The sequence below is a fragment of the Nelumbo lutea genome, chromosome 6, assembly GCF_056320005.1.
Source record: "Nelumbo lutea isolate HS-2025 chromosome 6, American lotus-T2T, whole genome shotgun sequence".
NCBI classification, from domain to species: domain Eukaryota; kingdom Viridiplantae; phylum Streptophyta; class Magnoliopsida; order Proteales; family Nelumbonaceae; genus Nelumbo; species Nelumbo lutea.
Genome location: NC_142689.1, coordinates 27,854,027 through 27,873,041, shown reverse-complemented (window position 1 = coordinate 27,873,041; position 19,015 = coordinate 27,854,027). Strand labels below are relative to the sequence as shown.

Sequence of the window (19,015 nt, the reverse complement as noted above, 5' to 3'; positions counted from 1 at the left end):
TGGCTCTCCTTTCTATCTGGAAACAGAAACTGTTTCCGACAAGGCCATCGAGGAAAAAGCACAGGTGGCAATCGAAAAGGTTGAGGGCAGGAGAGTCCAGAATGGAAAGATTTGTAGAGGAGTCGTGACTAGTTTTGTGCTGTTTGTTTTGGTGATGATGGGTTTGGGGGTTGCAATTTTCTCTGGTTGTTGCTACTACATCGGAGAGGAGTCTTCCTTGATTCCTACATGAGTAAAACATAGTCAGGGTTTTGGACTGAACTAGTCATTTATGGACGGAACGGAATTTATTTCTTGCTGTTACTTTCGCTTCTTTGCAGAGTTCCTGTTTCTCAAGTAGTATTACCGGAAGTGACAACAATTTGTAGTTGTACGTAGGGGTGTCAATTGCACTGGATTTGCTCCAATCTAATCTTATACAGTCCAATGTTAATCCATTACAAATGGATCAAGTCCAATCCAATCCAATGAATATTTTAGTCTGGACCATCCCATCTGTTCAAATTTGTTTAAATCTAGATTAACTCTAATCCAAATCTGGTCCATTGACACCTATATTCTAATTTTCTATGAATGATGGACCAGGTCCAATCCAATCCAATAAATACTTTGGACCATGAAGTCTAGACTGGTCCAATTTAATGTCATATTTGTCCGTCCAATCCATTTAAATTGATTTTGCTTTGGACGGGATCCAATCCAAAACTGGTCCATTGACACCCCTGGCCCTGTAGAACGTACTCTTGTTTAGCAATTCCATTTCCTGTTTCATTCTCCCTTCGCAGCTCCATGCTTCTATAATTCAGTAGATTTCTGGATGGAATTAAATGAAGATGGGTCAGAAATTTCAAAACGACCCTGCTTCCATTTTCCTTTCTATATGAGTGACGAATCTCCAACCCTAACCTTCAAAAGAGTCTCTTAATCGTCAAACTGGTTACGTTTGACATCCAGTTTGCGATAAAACAACCCGAGCCGGGCAGATTTGATGGGTTTGTTATTGATTGGTGAATACAATATTAACATCTGAGGGGATACTTTGGTTTTGGTGCAGGTCATAAAGTTAAAATCGATGATATCAGAAAGAAATGATATCCCAAAAACTTTTCCAATCAATTGGAATCATAAACGTGGTGTTATTCATCAAAATTCATGGATGGGATTTGATTGGTCAAAACTCTTTTGGTAGTATATCTTCTTTCCCACGTCAGATTTTCCCTAACATTATGTTTGGTTTGAAGGAATAGGTAGGGAAAGGAAGGGAAAATGTAAAGAAACCTTTATAAACCTTGTATAGGTTTTCCTATCTTTCCCTTCCTTTCTCTGCTTTTTCCTTCAAACCAAACACAGCCTAAATCTTATTATATAATGCTAATTAATAAGTTCGACTATGATATCCGAAAGACATACATAAAAGGGGAAAACATGTAACCAATGAGAGTGGTAATCAAACGGGCGGTTATTTATCAAATTCACAGTAGGTTTTCATTGGTCAAAACCCTTCTGGCATCACGTCTTTCTGAGGAAGCTGTGGATGGATGAAAATATTCATTGCCCATAACTCCACGATGCTTTAATTTTGTATAATTATTTTTCTGAATCCAAGGGGCTTTCCATCCCAACTCAGATTCATGGATTAATCATCATTTGGTGGTTGGTGCAAGCACTCAAATCAACAAAAATACGTCCTTTCAATGTAATAAATTGGAACCCAAAAGGCAATGATGAACAAGACATCTTTTTTACAACTACTTGGAAAATATATTTCATATAAAGTTCTGAGAACACCTAATCAACTAAACATTGATGTAAAGATGCGGCCATGCATTCCTTGTAATTTGAACTAAGTGCACGATGGCATCCTATGTCTTATTGATAAGATATCCAACCAGCACACCCAGGAGACCAACCAGCACAACAAACAGGAAGGAGAAGCCACCAGCATGACTTTTGCTAATTTCTTTTCTCATCAACTCCTGTTCAATGACATAGTTGATCAAAAGAATAGTCTCGTTTACAACAATGTAAAGTTCAAACAAAACAAAGGATTGATCGAGTTGCAAATGTCTCACAATAAATAAGAAACAAATCAACATTTTACACAAAAGGAGCATCTTGTGAAGGGCTTAAAACATACTCCTAATTTCTTATCTTTCATTTCAGTTTTATCTGGTTTACCATGTTAAGAGATGGATTCAAAAGTCAAAACCCTTCTTTTCCTCCTAGCAACCTCTACCCCACACTTCCCTACCACCCCAGGGAGAGGGACAAATAGATAACATTTCTCATTCTCTGATTTCTTACCTATCTTTGAATGAGACAATACATGCTGGCATGACCACATTGAAAACTTTACAAGTCACTACTATGATCTTGTTAAAAAAAAAAAAAAAAGTGCATTACCTAATGTTGATCCCAGTGATCCAGGATCTTGGAAGTTGGGAGGGGTGGATGAGTCAGTCCTAAGCTACAACATTTTTGTATGAAGTGGCATCCCTCAGACCAAAACCCACATTCCCATGGTTGTCAGCCCAGATTTTTATAATGGCCCCATATTATGATGGTATTACCTTGTTCAAACTCCTTACTATCCCTGGATTTCCTTCATACCACAAAGAACATAAAGGCAAACCAAAAAACCTAAAAAATTAATAGACGGGAAACTTGAAGACATTTAGAATCTACAGTCGGTCAAAAACATTTTTTTTACAATAAGCTCCATTTGCTTCAACAGTGAAAGTAGAATATTTTTCAACTTTAAAAGTCTAAGCTATCTTTCTACCCCCTCTACAATGGAACAAATGCAGTCTAAGGTAGAAGACTTCAAACAGAAATCAGGGTGCTTCTTAATTGAACCAAAAGATAAAAGGCATAATCAACTGTACAGAGCTTGCAAAATGCACAACAACCTATAAGATAAAGGTCCACATCAACAACACTATCTCATTGGATAATGCCACCTCATCATGTAACAAGGGAGGATTACCATCTAATTTTGAATGGTATGACCTTGTGCAAAATGTACAATACCACCTCACTTCGCTCGCTCACCTCTGCCTCGACAAGACACCCCCCCCCCTTCAGTTAGTGTTATGCATCTTCATTCTTCTTAGTATAAAAGATTTTTATTAAAAATAAATAAAAATGAAATCCTCCTTCCTCTTCTTCCTCCTCCCCCTCTTCCTCCTTATCCCCTCCTCTTAAGGAGGTTTATGCCTCCTTGTGTTCAGGAGGTCTACGCCTCCTATGCTATAAACTATGCCTCACACCTCCAAGTAGTGGAACTCCTCGAGTCACACACCTCCACGTTTTAAAACATTGTGATAGTGTTCCTAGAGAGATAATATAGTGGGTTCTTGGAAAAGAAAGGGGTTCAAAATAGGTATATAGATCTAATTAAGGATATGTATGAGGTGGCAACAACAAATGTTAGAACACCAATGGGAAAGACTTCAGATTTTATAGTTACTATGGATCTTCACCAAGGTTCAGCACTTTGCCCTTATCTATTTGCACTGGTCATAGATGAATTAACTAAACATATTTAGGAGCAAGTTCCATGGTGCATGTGATGTGGACGTGTATTGGGAACAGCAGCAGCAATGATCCGGTGTTCTCATCCTATCCAATTCGGCAGCAACAGTCTTATCCATTCAGCAGATTAGATTAGACTATCTTGTTATTCTTATTTATTAAGTTAGTATATTAGATTATCTTATCTTATTAGATTAGGATTAAGAGAGACTTATCTTATTAGATTAGGATTAAGAGAGATTATCTTATCTTATTACATTAGGATTAAAAGAGACTTATCTTATCTTATCAGTCTTATCTTATCAAGATAGAGTTGGAGGTCTCCCTATTCAGCAAGGAGTCTCCCCTAAGAGCAAGACTCTTGTAATCTCCTATTTAAAGAGCCACTATTATTGAATAAAGGCATCCAAAATTTCAATCAAAGAGAAGAGTAAAGGAGAATTAGGGTGATCTCTTGGACAAATCACCCCTTAGGTCGCCACGATAGGGTCAGCACGCAAGGGGAGGGGCAAGGGGAAACTAGAGGTTCTCCCCGTGGACCGACCCGTGACGAGATCCTACACCTGGGCCCATAACATTTTGGTATCAGAGCAAGGCGTCATGGGTGATCTAGAGCAGCTGCCGTCCAGGGTCCAAGAACTCGAGCACCGGCTCATGGAGACTAGCTCGGAAGTACGGGAAATCAAGGACGAAGTCAGGGAGCTATGGTGTCTGATGGAGTTATTCCTTTCTAGCAAAGAGAGGAACACAGAAGGGGTGACAGCCACTAGTGGCCGCCGACCAGATCTGTCGGAGTCTTCCGGCGAACAGTAGTTCGGCAACCAGGGGGCCGCAGTCATCCCCAAGTACAGCAGGTTAGAATTCCCGGCGTACAACGTCAACAGAGATCCCTTGGGCTGGCTGTACAGGTGCGAGCAATTTTTTTGAAATCAACGGACCAGACAATCAGGATAAGGTAAGGCTAGCCGCCTTTCACTTAATAGTGGAACCGCAACTCTGGTTCTATCGATTAGAACAGGAAGAACCTGGGCTCAGTTGGACCCAATTCAAGTCCTACTGCCTTCTTAGATTTGGGCCCCCACTGACAAGTAACCCCTTAGGCGAGCTGATTAACCTTAAACAAACCGGCACGGTGGCAGGATACCAGCGCCAGTTCTAGACCCTCCTTGCGATGGCATCTTCAGTGCGACTGGACCAGCAAGTAGGCATGTTCATCGCTGGGTTAGCAGAATCCCTGCGGGTGGACGTGAAAATGCAGAATCCCCCCAACCTGGTTACAGCCATGAATGTAGCTCACGCCTTCGAACGCAAACTACAACTCAGCCGTGGAATCTTCAGTATGGGGTAGCCTCCACCATCATGGGCATCCCCGGAACCACTCAGAATGGCTCCATATTCAGCAGCCAGCCAAGAACGGAAGCCACAGACGAGCAACAATTCCAGACCAGCATCCAGTATGGGGAGCAGCGTCGTTGCACCCCATATTAAGAACTTGTCCAGGGCTGAGATGGCGGAACGCAGGGCGAGGGGACAATGTTTTAATTGCGATGAACTCTACTCAGTAGGGCACAAGTGCAAGAGACTTTTCTGCCTCCTGGTGAAACAAGAGGAAGATGAGGATGAACCCTCTTCATTGGAACCCGATCTAGGAGGGCAAAGTCATTCCACCTATCCGGGATTCCTTTGATGGTGTTTCCCGACACCCATCCTAAATTCGAGCTTGAGGACAAGCTCGTAGTCCAAGAGGGGAGTAATGATGTGGACGCGTATTGGGAACAGCAACAGCAATGATCCGGTGTTCTCATCCTATCCAATTCGACAGCAACAGTCTTATCCATTCAGTAGATTAGATTAGACTATCTTGTTATTCTTATCTTATTAAGTTAGTAGATTAGATTATCTTATCTTATTAGATTAGGATTAAGAGAGACTTATCTTATTAGATTAGGATTAAGAGAGATTATCTTATCTTATTAGATTAAGATTAAGAGAGACTTATCTTATCTTATCAGTCTTATCTTATCAAGATAGAGTTGGAGGTCTCCCTATTCAGCAAGGAGTCTCCCTAAGAGCAGGACTCTTGTAGTCTCCTATTTAAAGAGCCACTATTATTGAATAAAGGCATCCAAAATTTCAGTCAAAGAGAAGAGTAAAGGAGAGTTAGGGTGATCTCTTGGACAAATCACCCCTTAGATCGCCATGATAGGGTTAGCACGCAAAGGGAGGGGCAAGGGGAAACTAGAGGTTCTCCCCGTAGACCGACCCGTGACGAGATCCTACGCCCAGGCTCATAACAGCATGTTGTTTGTGGATGACATTGTTTTAATTGATGAAACTAATAGAGGATTAAATGCAAAACAAAGCTTATGGGGACAAATACCTTAAGAACAAGAGGTTTTAAAATAAGTAGAACTAAAATAGAGTATATGACATGTAAATTCAGTAATAATAAGAGTGTAAATCAAGATACACTTGGGATTGGAGACTAATGCAACCATTTCTAATAACTTGGTTCAATAATCCATAACAAGAGATAGATTGAGGAGGATGTCACCCAAAGAATTAGAGCAGGTTAGGAAAAATGGAGGGGTGGATCTGGACTTTTATGTCATAGGGGAATACCACTTATGTAAAAAGGAAAACTCTATAAAACAGTTGTAAGCAGCTATGTTGTATGGAGCAAAGTATTGGGCAGTCAAGAAACAACATGTCCAAAAAATGAATGTAGCTGAAATGTGAATGCTAAGTTAGATGAATACAAAAACTAGAAAGGATAGGATTAGGAATGAAATTATCCATAGGAACTTAGGAGTAGCTTCAATAGGTGATAAAATGGGAGAGATTAGACTAAGATGGTTTAGGCACATGCATAGAAGTCCACCAATTGCGTCAGTTTTTTTCTTTTTTCTTTTTTTTGCTTCATGGAGCTACACAACAGGGAGTAGCCCATCCCCCTCCCTTAACCCCCCCCCCCCAAACCCTGGTGGCAGAGATACTTGATCCCAGGTTTCTACTCCAATTAATCAAAGAACCTACCAACTAGAGCCACCATCAGTTGGTACCAATTGCACCAGTTAGAAGAACTGTTACACATTGAAGGGGGTAGAAGAGCTTGGGGTAGACCAACATGGGTAGTAGTAAGGAATTATTTAAGCACTAATAATTTAACAGTGGATATGACTTGTATAGAATGGATTGGAAAAACAGGATTCATGTAGCTGACCCCATATAGTTGGGATAAGGCATGGACAATGATGATGATGAAAATGAAATTGCTAATGGGTTGGTGAAGGAAGAAAATGTTAGGGATGAACTGCTTCCATGTAATAAAATGTTCAACTACATTTATCTTACAAAGGTTAAAAGGAATGATCCTTGTCAACCGCTTCTATTAGTGTGGGGAGGATGAAGAATCAACCCAGCATCTCCTCGTTCTTTGCAGCTACTCTTACAAGGTGTAGTCCCATGTTTTAAGACTGTTTGGTATGAGTTGGGTGACCCTTCCAGACCACCTCTCTCTAATGTCTTGTTGGCATGGGCAGGCCTTCTCTAAGAGGGATAAGGTCTTGTGGAAAGTCTCTCCCATGGTGGTTTGTTGGTGCATTTGGAAGGAGCAGAACAGCTGCTTGTTTGAAGATCGAGTTTGTCCTTCAGAGAAAATGTTTATGATTGTTGAAAGTATTTTAACTTTGGCAGCTTCTTCCAATCTGAAGCAGCAAGTTCAGTTTCTAATGAGATCTCAAGTATGGCTTTCTCCAAACTAGTTCTGTAACTGATTAAGATTAACCATTAGTAACATCACAATTTTTTTTTCTAATTCCTAGATTCTGGCAGCTATGTGCTTATGCCTATCTTCTATCACCTAGCATCAAAGATTCCTATTTTCACACTGTTAATACTCATCTCAAATAGAATTTCATTCATGAAAGATGAAACACAAGAAACCAAGTTCTAAAATTCTCATGTCCAGATATACATTTAGTCATCAATCACAATATCTTAGCATATTAACCTTCACAGCATCTTACCCTTTCAGATTCATATACATTCATGATCTTGACCAACTCCTGAAAAAACACCACTACCAAATACCATATTGCTACTGTTAATCAATATCTTGAAACTCAAGGTAACATGAGATTGTTGCCGACCTTGCACCTCAAAGCAACCATCAATACCACACAGTTTTCCACCTCATAATTACCAAGAACCTCATTTTTGGTGGAATTTATTCTGAACATCGGTACAGGATGACAAATTAAAATTATCGTATTGCATAAATCTCAAGTATCATATATTCAAACTGGGATTACAAAAGAATATTAAGTTATAATGGTGCACAGGAAAGGAGATAGAATTCCAAGGGTTAATTTTGGGATTTGGGAAAGGCTTGGGAATATTCCTAGGGTATGTAGTTTATCCAGCCCTAAGGATAATATAGGGCTTGTGTAACCACCTCTAACTATCAGAGAAATTGAGTATCGACCCCAGGGCAGCTCTTACATAAGTTTAAGGTGGTTCAGAGATGCCTCAGGGCTTATCCATTTATCCTGTGGATGAAAGAATGTTTCTTTCTTCATTTGGAATAGAGCAACATGAATCAAAGAATAGAGCAGCAAAATGCAAAATAGGTTTCAGCAAGAAAGAACCCAAGAAGAATTCGGGGCTGGATATGTCAAGTAAACAAGAAGATTCAAGGAGAACAGCAAGAACTTGCAAGGGAATCAAGCAAGAATGCAAAGAAAAAATAACTAATCGAAATCAATCAATAAAAGACCAAGACTAAAGACAAATCATTTAGATGGGTTAAAAGAGGATTTACAAGTGGAGATAGGTTGGATTAAAGGTGGAAGTGATGTCCCTTGGGTGCTCAGATGTCAATTTGTGAAGGCTAAATTTCTTTCTAGCAGTTTAAACATGCCATTTAGATGGTTAAAACATCTGCCAATCTTTAACATATCAACTTGCTATAAAAGGGGGATACCTGGTAGCACTTCATCCAGAACCTACTAATAGAGAATAGGTTCACGGGTATGTTTGTAATTTGGAGTGAATGAGCCTCTTGCCTCATTTTGCATACTTATTATGTGACCTTTTATAGCAAATTCCTTCAGAAGTATTAATGATCAAAACATAAAGTCCAAGATCCAAGAAATAATGCAAAAAGAAAATAAAGTGGTTTCCTACCAAATGACTTTTGTGAGTAGACACGACTACGGATCTATGATGCACATACACCTGTACAAGGATGCTATATCATATCATAGTATTTCAACTTTAGTATAAATTCCATACTTGACACCTCATCCAGTCATGCCCTCATCATATCTGAGTAGCATAGCTACAGTACTAACACAGATAGAGGATATGGGGACAGAACTCCATTTCTTAAATTCCTAGACACTTTTTTCTTGAAGAGTAATAAAGAAATTTTATTAAAAGGAAAAAAGGTTAGAAAGAGGTGACAAGATGACACCTCACCAATACAAAGCAACCAATGCCTAAAATGTACATGCTAATCACTTGCAATTCTGAAATTCAAGCACATTTTAAAAGTTCTCCCACAAATCTGATCTGCTAATCTGTTCAAACTCAGGGAATACCAGAAACCAGTGCCCCTACCCGAAAATTCTTCCTTCAGGTTCATATTGAACAACTCCCAATTTGTTTCCTGTAAAAGAACTGCCTCCGGTCTGTACAGCCTAAAAAAGCTCCTGACCACTACTCTTTTTTTCCCTCAGACGCCTATTATTCCAACTCAATATCCTCAACCTTGACCCACTCCCTGACCCCTAATACAAGTTAATCTTCAACTCCTTACAGATCCTCTTCCAGCACCTCCTCCTCTGATCCTCTCCCCCTTCTTCATCCCAAGTTCCCAACCTCTGTTCTTTGTTAGACTTCCTCTCTCACTGCCACCTCCTTCTCAACCAAAGTATCGGTTTCCAGACCTCCCTTATGGTTCCAATACCCCTTGCTCCCCTTCTCTTCCCTTCACTACTATCTCTTTTTCCTCCCTCTGTTCCTTCAAACAATCTTTCCCATGCTTCTCTCCTTCCTTCTCCCCTTTCGTTCTGGTGCCAAGACACCCTATTTTTCTTTTCCTCTTATACACTATTTCCTTCTTGTCCCCCCCCCCCCCACCTCCTCCACAGCCTTCCTCTTCCTACTACCAGCCCCTTCTTCTCTAGGTGTTCCCCCAGAAGGCTCTCTGCTCCCTCCTTCTCAACCAAAAGCCTATTAGTGATAGGCATACATACCTCTTTCACTAGGTGCTCAGTGTCAGACCCCTTCACGCACTCTACATCGACTTCCTCTGTTATCGGTTCTGCAGTTTCTTCCACCGATTGTGATTTTAATAAGGATAACAGCACTCCAACTGCCTGCGCTGGAGAGGTGGACAACAACAACACAGGGCAGAACATATAATGCCTAGCAGTATGACGTCCTTCTTCTTAAAAGTGCCAGCTTTCCCAAGTCTTTCCTTACCTTGTAGACCTCCCTCATTGCAAAGTTTTATCTTGCCTGCAGATAGGACAATGCCTCCTCCCTCGTTGCAAAGTTTTTTATCTTGAGAACCCCTACTTCGTTTACCAAGCCATCATCAACTCCTTCTGACTGCAGTAATTCTAAAGTAAACACAACTCCTGCCACTACCTGAGAGATGTTGATTTGTGACAACATAGAGCTCATCTCCCAAAATCTGAGCCTCTGCATTTTGGACCTGCTTCTGAAGCTATAATCCCTTCCCTTTCCTTGCCTTTTCTTGAGTTCCTTCTTCACTTCGATCTCTTGTTTTATCCGCCTCTTCATGTCTTTGTCTGCTGCTCTGCAGTACTTCCAGTATCTTCTTGGCTCCCTCAAACCTGGAAATCACAACCCAATCTTCCTCTTGCAGTTTCGATGTTCCTCCCATTTTTTTCGAAAAGCTCTTATTGGTGTTTTCCAATAATACCCTTTCCTCTTATAATCCTCAACCCATTCAGTCGAAAGCTTAGGTTTGGCCATATTCAACCCACCACTACTTATGCAGGCCCCACCCCATTTCAAGTCTCCACTAACATCTCCCACCACTTGAGCCCCTTCATCTCCCTTCTTTTCAACCCACGACTTTTGGTCTTCCCTTTTCTTACATTCCTCCCCCATTCCACGTGTCTACCCCTTTTCTTTTCCACATTCCCCCCTTCCTTCAAAAATTCCATCTTTACCCTTCTCCCCGCCCCCCCCCCCACCTTCCTTCGAGTGATTGTTCGTCTTCCCATCCTCTGATCTAGCATCTTCGAACCCGTTTTCTCTCGCACTTACCCTCTCTCCCTCACCCTCCATCTTTCCTTCCGTTCCCCTGACCATAACTCAGAGCCGTGCCATCTTCTCCTTCAACAATGGGCCTCAGCTCATAGAATTCCCCTACAAACTCTAGCATCGTATTTGGAATACCTGAGACATCCTGCACTTTCACCAACAATCTTGCCCTGTCCAACCTATCCCAGGTTCTGTTTTTATCATCAAATTTCATCAGCCTTCCACAGTGCTTCCCAATTTCCTCTAAGTAGCTATACTCCAAGCATGCAAAGGGATCCCCATGACAGCAATCCAGCCTTCCACACTGTTATTGACAATAGACATCCCCATCTGGACCCGATAATGCTAATACCATGATTTTATGCTTAGTTTTAACCTAGGTATCATTTCTGATATTTATACCTCATCAAATTTAATTAAACTTCTAACAAATATAAATCTTTTATTGTATTGATAAGATGTAACAGTTTCATAAGGCTCATGTCATAAATATACTCTAGAAGTGTATATCATGTCCAATATAGGTACACTAAGCATAAAGAGGCATCCAGGCATGAGAGAACTTTGGCTATTTGGAGAAAACGGTCTAGGCTGTTTTAAAGCTTCATGTACATGCACGTTAGCATGGATACAGGGTAAAAAAGTAATTGCAATCAATATTCTTTTGATTAAAAAGAAAAACAAGGGACTGAATGGGGTTACTTGTCTTGTGCAGAAAGCCCCCAAACAGACCAGGCTGTTTTTTTCCAAAACAGCCAAAGCTTTTCCTCCAGCATTATAGTTAAGGTAAAGGAACTGGAAATTTTTATTGTATTACAAGCACAAAACAGGTATTAATAATAAAACAAAAAAAAAATACAGAAGTGACTAAAGATGGTAAAAATCTAGAGCTTAACTACCAAAGATTAAATGACATTTCTACCGATAAAGATATCTGAACCATACCATTTCTTGACGGAGTTTCTGATTTTGTTGAAGAGCAGATGATTTCTCCTCGGTCAACTTGGAAATCAAAGTTAATGCCTGAATAATAAAAAAGAAAAAAAGAAAAAAAAAAAAAAAAACCTATTAGAAACTGATATCTACAAAAAACAAACAGTTTTTTCAATGAAAGCACATACTGTAGAAACTGACCCGAAAAACAGCATGCTCAGAGGCAAAATATATAGCCTCCAAAACAAAACAAAACAAAACAAAACAAAAGAGGAAAAGAAAAGTCAATAAGCACCACATGTTTCCTAATAATCATTAGCTTAAAGTTATAAGCTGTATTTGGTATTTTCCACCAATAGCATGTTATACTCCAAATGGTAAAACAATCCCTGAATACATTAACGAAGTCTTTAACTTTCACAATCTGACATACAAGTTCAATTTCTTGCATCATGTGAAACAGTGAAAGTAAAGGGTAAAAAAAATTGCTCTGATGTGCTTCATAATAATTGTAATTCTATTAAAATGAAACCATACATGGGAAATGGCCACTAGTCCTTTTTATGGGTAGTCCATTATCAATAATAACACATAAATGGAGTGACATTTAACAAAGAATAACCCAGTGGAGGTAAATCAACATTGGATAATATATCTTAAGTCCTTGTAAATATGTAAGACTGTAAATTTGGGTGAATGTTCAATTTGAACCATCAATTAAGTTCATTGCAGAAATTAACAAGAAGCATAAAAATGCAATTTCAAATAGAAAACCCAGCACAAAAATAGAACTAATTGGAAAAAAAAAAAAGAAAGACAAGAAATCACCTATTGCCTGAGATGTGTACCTTTCCTCAAGGAAGGTACAATTCAAAATATGCAATAAAAATATAAAAAATAGGGAAAATCTATGATGTCGGAAAGGTATGGTACCAGAAGAGCTTTGACCAATTAAAGAACCCCATGAATTTTGATTAATACCACCTGATTGGTCACCTCTTTTATGATACCAGGTGATTGGCTGCAAGTTTTTCTGGTATCATAGTTGAACCCTTAAAAATAAAAAAGATACCAACAGTAGAAATATAAAAGATTAAGAGAAATTATAGGAAAAGAAAAATTTCATTGTGAACTGCATCAAATGAAAACAGTAAACATTTGGAGAGAATAAATGTGCATGACAGGAAAACAGAGATGGGGCTGTCAACAGGTCTGAATTTGATCCAATTATGTCAGATTTGGGTGTCTGTTAAATACAACCAAATTGGATTTAGGATGTTCAAAATATTATTTGATTAATAATTGGATCTAAACTTGAATTTAGGTTGATCCAATTATATGCCTGCCCCTCTGAAAGTATATTTTCATAAGAAATAAAAATATTATGTATTGGTAATTTATGTAGCACTGGGCTAGAAAGGCACGTCTCATCAACCAAATCTAGTTTAGTCATAAATATTATCAACCAAACCTCAAATGATGAACACCATAACAAGGCATTAATATTGGCATAGTTATATTATATAACTTTTATTATATATCCAAAAAGAACCCTAGAAATTCTTCTATATGAAGGAGCTTCCTCTTTCTCTACTGTTTGACATGACATTAACCAAAAGAATGCTAGGAGTTTTTTTTTTTCTTGCTTATTGGTATTTGGCTAGGTCAGCTTGGTTGTTCTGACTTCTGGATGCAGATCATGAAAATGATGTAAATTTTAATCATGCCACAGTATGTTAAAATAGCATACTATGCCTGTGGCAATTTGAACTAGTTTCCTCTGGATTGGACCAGGTGATTCACCCAACTTTTTCATTAGGTCAGTTGGACTAGACTTGCTTAAATCTAGGTTAGAATACATTAGGTGTGCATGTGCAGAGATCTGTTTTGACTTTTCTGTGCTATGATACCCAGATACCTTCCAATCAAAAAATACCCAGATACCTCAATGCTTAGTGCACCAACACCAAACATAAAATGTACCTGATACAACACCAAATACTTCATGGGCACTTCTAGAGTAAACTTACGAGCATGAATCCTTCTGAAAATACGCAAGTAGTATATCTTTAATAAATCATACCATGAAAAATATGTAGATATTAGGAGCTTAATTAAAAGTTACAACAAATATGTATGCACTAATATTTAACTTAAACTAAAACTAAAGCATGATAACACCATATCTCATGGGACACCAATACCTGTATCTAGATCCTCAACCTTGAGAAATGGAATAATATCTCACTTCTTATATCAGTATCCATATCTATACATCTTACATTGTCTTTCTAAAACTGGTTAGTCAATTCAATGTCACCGAACTGCTTTTATTTAACCATGCCCTCTTTGCATATTCACTATCATGCTAATGCAATCAGTTCTAGCCAAATGATCAAGGGTACCAAACCAGATATGCATGAAAGTAGGGCTGTAAATGGATCAGATTCAGATCGGATCCAGCTACAGCTACAGCCACATCCAATCCAATTATCAAACCTTTGGATCGAAAATCCGATATGTCAGGCTCAGGTAGGATTCAGATTTAATCCACGTTCATCTTATTGAATTTAAAGTGGAAAAACAATTAACAAAGTTTAAAAAAAAAACAAATTATTTTTAACTTATACATGTATAAAACTGTATATAAATATAAAATATTAAATTTATCAGTAATGAAATTTATATAATTGTATATAATATCTCTATATATACACACAATGACACAATTGAACGAAATATCTATAAAATAATAGCTTTTTATCAGACTTGGAATTTAATCAGATCAGATGGGATTAAATCTGCATCCAATCCGATTATTAATCGGATGCAAGTTCTAACATCCAACTCCAGGATAATCGGATCCAGAGTCAAATCAGGTATTGTACTTTTGGAGTCCATTGAAAGTCATGCATGAAAGTTGATTCATCAACTTGATCACCCAAACACACAGAGATATAGCTTTTCATGCAACATAACAAGATTCAACAACCATACTTCAGCCCAAATTAAATATTTTTGAACCCTAGATATCAAATTATTTATTAACATGTAAAAGGAAAGATTTTCTTTCAACCCCTTTTTAATTTGGGAACTCAAAGGCAACTCCAGAACCCTCAATCCAAATCCATTAGTTGACACTTTATGCCTCATACAGTTGATGAGAACTAAGGCTGTGTCTGGCTTGGGGCAGAAGTGGCAACACACGGTAGAAACATGCTTCATAGAACAATTTTGTTGTTCATCTATAAAAGAAGATCTTACTGAAATATGGAGAACAGCAGAAAGTTTAAAAGAAAAACGAAGCAAAAAGGAAAGAAGAAAAAGGACAAAATCCTTAAGCACTATAGAAAATAATAACTTTAATAAAGGAGAAAAGTTTCTGAAATACTTCTAGTGCTCTTTCCTAGCCCAACAGAAAGCCCAAAGGGAGAGAGAAGGAAGTACTACCAGAGAACAAATGAGCTAAGCTGTACATCCATAGGACAGTTAAATGGGATCTCATTCAGTTCAAATCATGGTCCCTTCTACCCTCTAATTTCTTGATCTATCATATAGAAACTTAGGGAGTGCTCTGTATCGTGGCCAAAAATAGTTTGGTGTGTTCCAAGCTACTAGACCCCACTTTGGTGTGTTTGAAATGGTAGGCTTAGAAACTCACCACACCTTTGATAATGTTCTGCACCATGGTGGTGTGGTGTGTTCCAAAGTAGGGGTGAGCATTCAGTTTATTCGCTTAAAAACCGAACTGAAAAAAATAAATACTGAACCGAAACTGAATTTTAGAAAAATTGAAATAACCAAAACCGAAACCGAAACTTTCGATTCAGTTTTCGGTTATTTCAGTTAAAACCAAATTTTAATAATATATACTATATTATATATATTATAACATATAATATATATTATATATTATAAAATATATATTATGAAATCGAATTTCATTATATTCATATATTAATGTATAAATATATAACATATTATATATTATATGTTGCATATTATATATTATATACCAAAGTTCGACTTATTCGGTTAACTGAGTTTTTAATTCTAAAAACCGAAACCGAAATATTCAAAAACCGAATTAACTAAAAACTGAAAAACCAAAACCGAAATTTCCGGTTCGTTTTTTCGGTTTTAACAGAATAATGCTCACCCCTATTCCAAAGCATTGGGATTTGAAATACAAGTATATTTTCAAAATATACTAAATTAATGTTTATTGAGTGTCCCAAGGTGTGGTGTGTTATGGAACACAAAATTTTGGTGTCTTCCAAAATCTGCAATATTTTGTTGTCCAGAACTGAACTCCGCCAGTTCTAGAACACAACACAGCTTGAAAGAATATGTGTTTTCCACAGTGCATTCTAGAACCAAACAAAATGGGTATCTACCACAGTACCAGACACCGCCTTAATCTGTAACCTTACTTCCTTGCACAAGTTTTAACTCCTTGAACCAAGGCAAATCTTGGAAAAGGAACCTCAAGCAAGAAGTGATTTTCCTTGGAGGCTTTTAGACAAAGAAAATTTCTCAAGTGCGTTATGCAATAAAATCCATTAGTAAAGTGTAATGCTTCACTAAGAATATATGTAGTCCAACATTTATTTGGTTCTGTGGTCAGCAAATTCAACAAGTTGTCTACCATTGGCTTGAAAGCTACTGCATAAGGCAACGTACCTTTAAATGCAAACATCAAATGCCAAAATAAACAATAATTGTAATAAGATTACCTCTGAAGATCTCTCTTTGGAATCCTCAGTGTTTTGGTTTCCATTCTCTAGGACAGATGCCCTTGGGGAAGATCCTTCTTCAGATCCTTCAGGTACCGGTGAGGGGGGATTAGCGGGAATATAAACCACCCTCAATTTAAACTCCTCCACAACTTTACCAGCCTCTCTATTGAACTAGGATATCATTTCACACCAGTTATGAATCATTAGAAGCAAAAGCCAGAAGAATAAATCAATATAATAAAGTTTGCAGGGGAAAGAAATTCTACCATCTCTGGTGTTATGTCCTTTGTAGTTGCACCATTAGGGGCAGCAACGCTCTGAAGAAGGAATTTATCCTTACATTGCATATCAGGTGGGGCTTCCTTTTGGGCTTGCATTGTCACTAGAAGGAACCAAGACCAGCAACCGGAAACCAATAAGAAGAGGCAATTAATAGAATCGTGCAATAAATTAGCAAGAAAAACTATATATAACCTAAAAAAACTAGCAACCCTGAATAAGAACCACCCGCGAGTAGAGTCAGTAGACATTGAAGCTTACCTGTGACATCACATGTTGTCCCAGGAAAGACAATTCCCGTATTGGGACGCACGCAATATTTCTTCGGGTTAGTTGTTTTAACCTTCCATTTACAGAATTAATTAAAAGATCATGTTCAATCGTTACTACCCAAGATTATGAAAAGCAAAAGAAGGAAAAAAAAAAGGGGAAAAAAAGACAAGGGAATGCAAAGAGAAAATACCTTGAAGGCAACATACTGTTCGGTTTTGTTAGTCAATTGCAGAGAACATGAACTCTGCTTCTTCAATTCGACTTCTCAACAGAAACAACACAAGCAAAATAGCATGAAAGAGAATTAGACCCATAAAATTTAATAAGCGCATCAGCAGTGATTCATGCAAACAAAGAAATTTATGACACAGATGATCTAGGGCAAGCAATTCGGTGCAAAAAAAAAAGTAACAAGCATCCACATTCACCATTAAGATCCCTGAGGGAGAAAGATCTAAAGGTAGCTGATGAATTGATTAGAGAAAATGGCAATAAAAACTAAATGAGGACGAGAAGTATATGATCACAAACTGGGAATCCCAGGCAAAACCACCTACTTACATGGAAATTTGAGCTCGGAAGGTTGAATACTGAGAAAATCTCCGCCACTCATACCTAAACGCCCAGCTTCACCAGACGAAATTTCGAATTTCTGGGTGAATTTCGATTCTGGTAAGAGATCGAATGAGGGTTTAACAAGAACAAAGGAAACAGTTTTTCTACTTTTTTTTCTTGTTCTCTCTTTGCTTTTCTCGTTCTTGCTATCTTCGCCTTTTTGGAGTTTGAGTGGCGGATCTGAAAAACCGGCAGAGAGAGAGAGAGAGGTCAGAGGATTATTACTTATTAGGGCAGTTGGGATTTGGGACCAGGAATTATTATTAGACTCTGCGGTGAATTTAATAGCAAAATGTACCCACCATCACAACCCAACTGGTCATGCAGATTGACTAAAATACCCCTTGCATATCTTCTATTTCTATATTCTCTCACTCGAGTATTAAAGGCAGAACGGGTAAATAACACAGAGATTGGTGGTACTCTCAACTGTCCAATGGTACGTGGTGTGCATATGAGCCACACGCACGGAGAAACATATAAAGAATTATTTATTTTCTGAATACAAATAAAGGAAGGATAAATCGCAAAAAAAAAAAAACTGTACGTTGGAAGTTGTAAGACTTGTCACCCGATGAAATAGGAGTGTTCACGGATTCGATCGGTTTCGGGCTGTGTGGCCTGAACGGACTTGGTCGGGTTGAGAAATGGTCATTCAAAATCGATTGACTATTAGTAAAAACTGTTAATTTGGGTTTTAGATTACAGTTTAAAATATTTAAAGTTTAAAAAACTATATCAATATTATTAAAAATTTAAATTTAAAAAATGAATTTACAATATATGATCTTGAATTATATGGGAATTTTTTATTTTCCCATAATAAAAAATTAAATTTAAAATATAAAATATTAATATAACTATGTGTTTGGGTCATACCCTAGCCCGGCCAAAACTGCCATGTGCACGCCTTTGTGGCCGATGTCCTCAGATCATGTCAGCGGATCAGTACGCCGCCAATTAAGAAGGGCGTACAACCACGTAAACAGGGACCTCTGTGGAAACACACTCTTCCGTTGGGGAAGGTGAAGGCCTCCGAAGACTTCAATTGGCAACCTCATCCCTACAACCCCAGAAGGAATATGTCTAGGTACAATGCAGACATTCAACTATTTAAAGGCAGCTCCCCTAAGGTTTGTCATTTTAAACTCTCCTACTCTCACATTGCTCTTCTTGGCTTGAACCAGCTTGGCCCAACTAAATTTATTGCCCTATTACTAACTTGAGCGTTGGAGTGCCTTCTCCAAGGACCTCATTCTCAGGTCTCTGACTTCCTTCTATTTGTATATCCCCTTGTCGCGCAACTCCATCCTTCCACTTTGGCCTCACTTAGTTGGTAG

At 38.2% G+C, this 19,015-nt stretch overlaps 1 protein-coding gene across 1 annotated transcript; it reads right to left on the bottom strand.

The window, feature by feature from the left end:
• Nucleotides 1-1,672: 1,672 nt before the first annotated feature.
• LOC148848181 (vesicle-associated protein 1-3-like) lies at nt 1,673-17,927 on the bottom strand. The gene is made up of 7 exons (XM_088951021.1): nt 17,622-17,927; nt 17,251-17,321; nt 17,049-17,130; nt 16,775-16,890; nt 16,506-16,679; nt 11,782-11,859; nt 1,673-1,976 (listed from the first exon to the last, which is right to left on the bottom strand). The coding sequence occupies exons 1-7, from the start codon at nt 17,671-17,673 to the stop codon at nt 1,863-1,865; spliced, it is 687 nt and encodes a 228-aa protein (XP_088807147.1). The 5' UTR covers nt 17,674-17,927; the 3' UTR covers nt 1,673-1,862.
• Nucleotides 17,928-19,015: the final 1,088 nt, after the last annotated feature.

Bases quoted from the DNA above. Each gene is read 5' to 3' on its own strand.
- LOC148848181 (XM_088951021.1), bottom strand. From the start codon at position 17,673: ATGAGTGGCGGAGATTTTCTCAGTATTCAACCTTCCGAGCTCAAATTT. The intron at 17,131-17,250 runs GTATTTTCTCTT...TGTAAATGGAAG, and splicing joins AACAGTATGTTGCCTTCAAG to GTTAAAACAACTAACCCGAA. The intron at 11,860-16,505 runs GTAATCTTATTA...TTTATTATTCAG, and splicing joins CCAAAGAGAGATCTTCAGAG to GCATTAACTTTGATTTCCAA.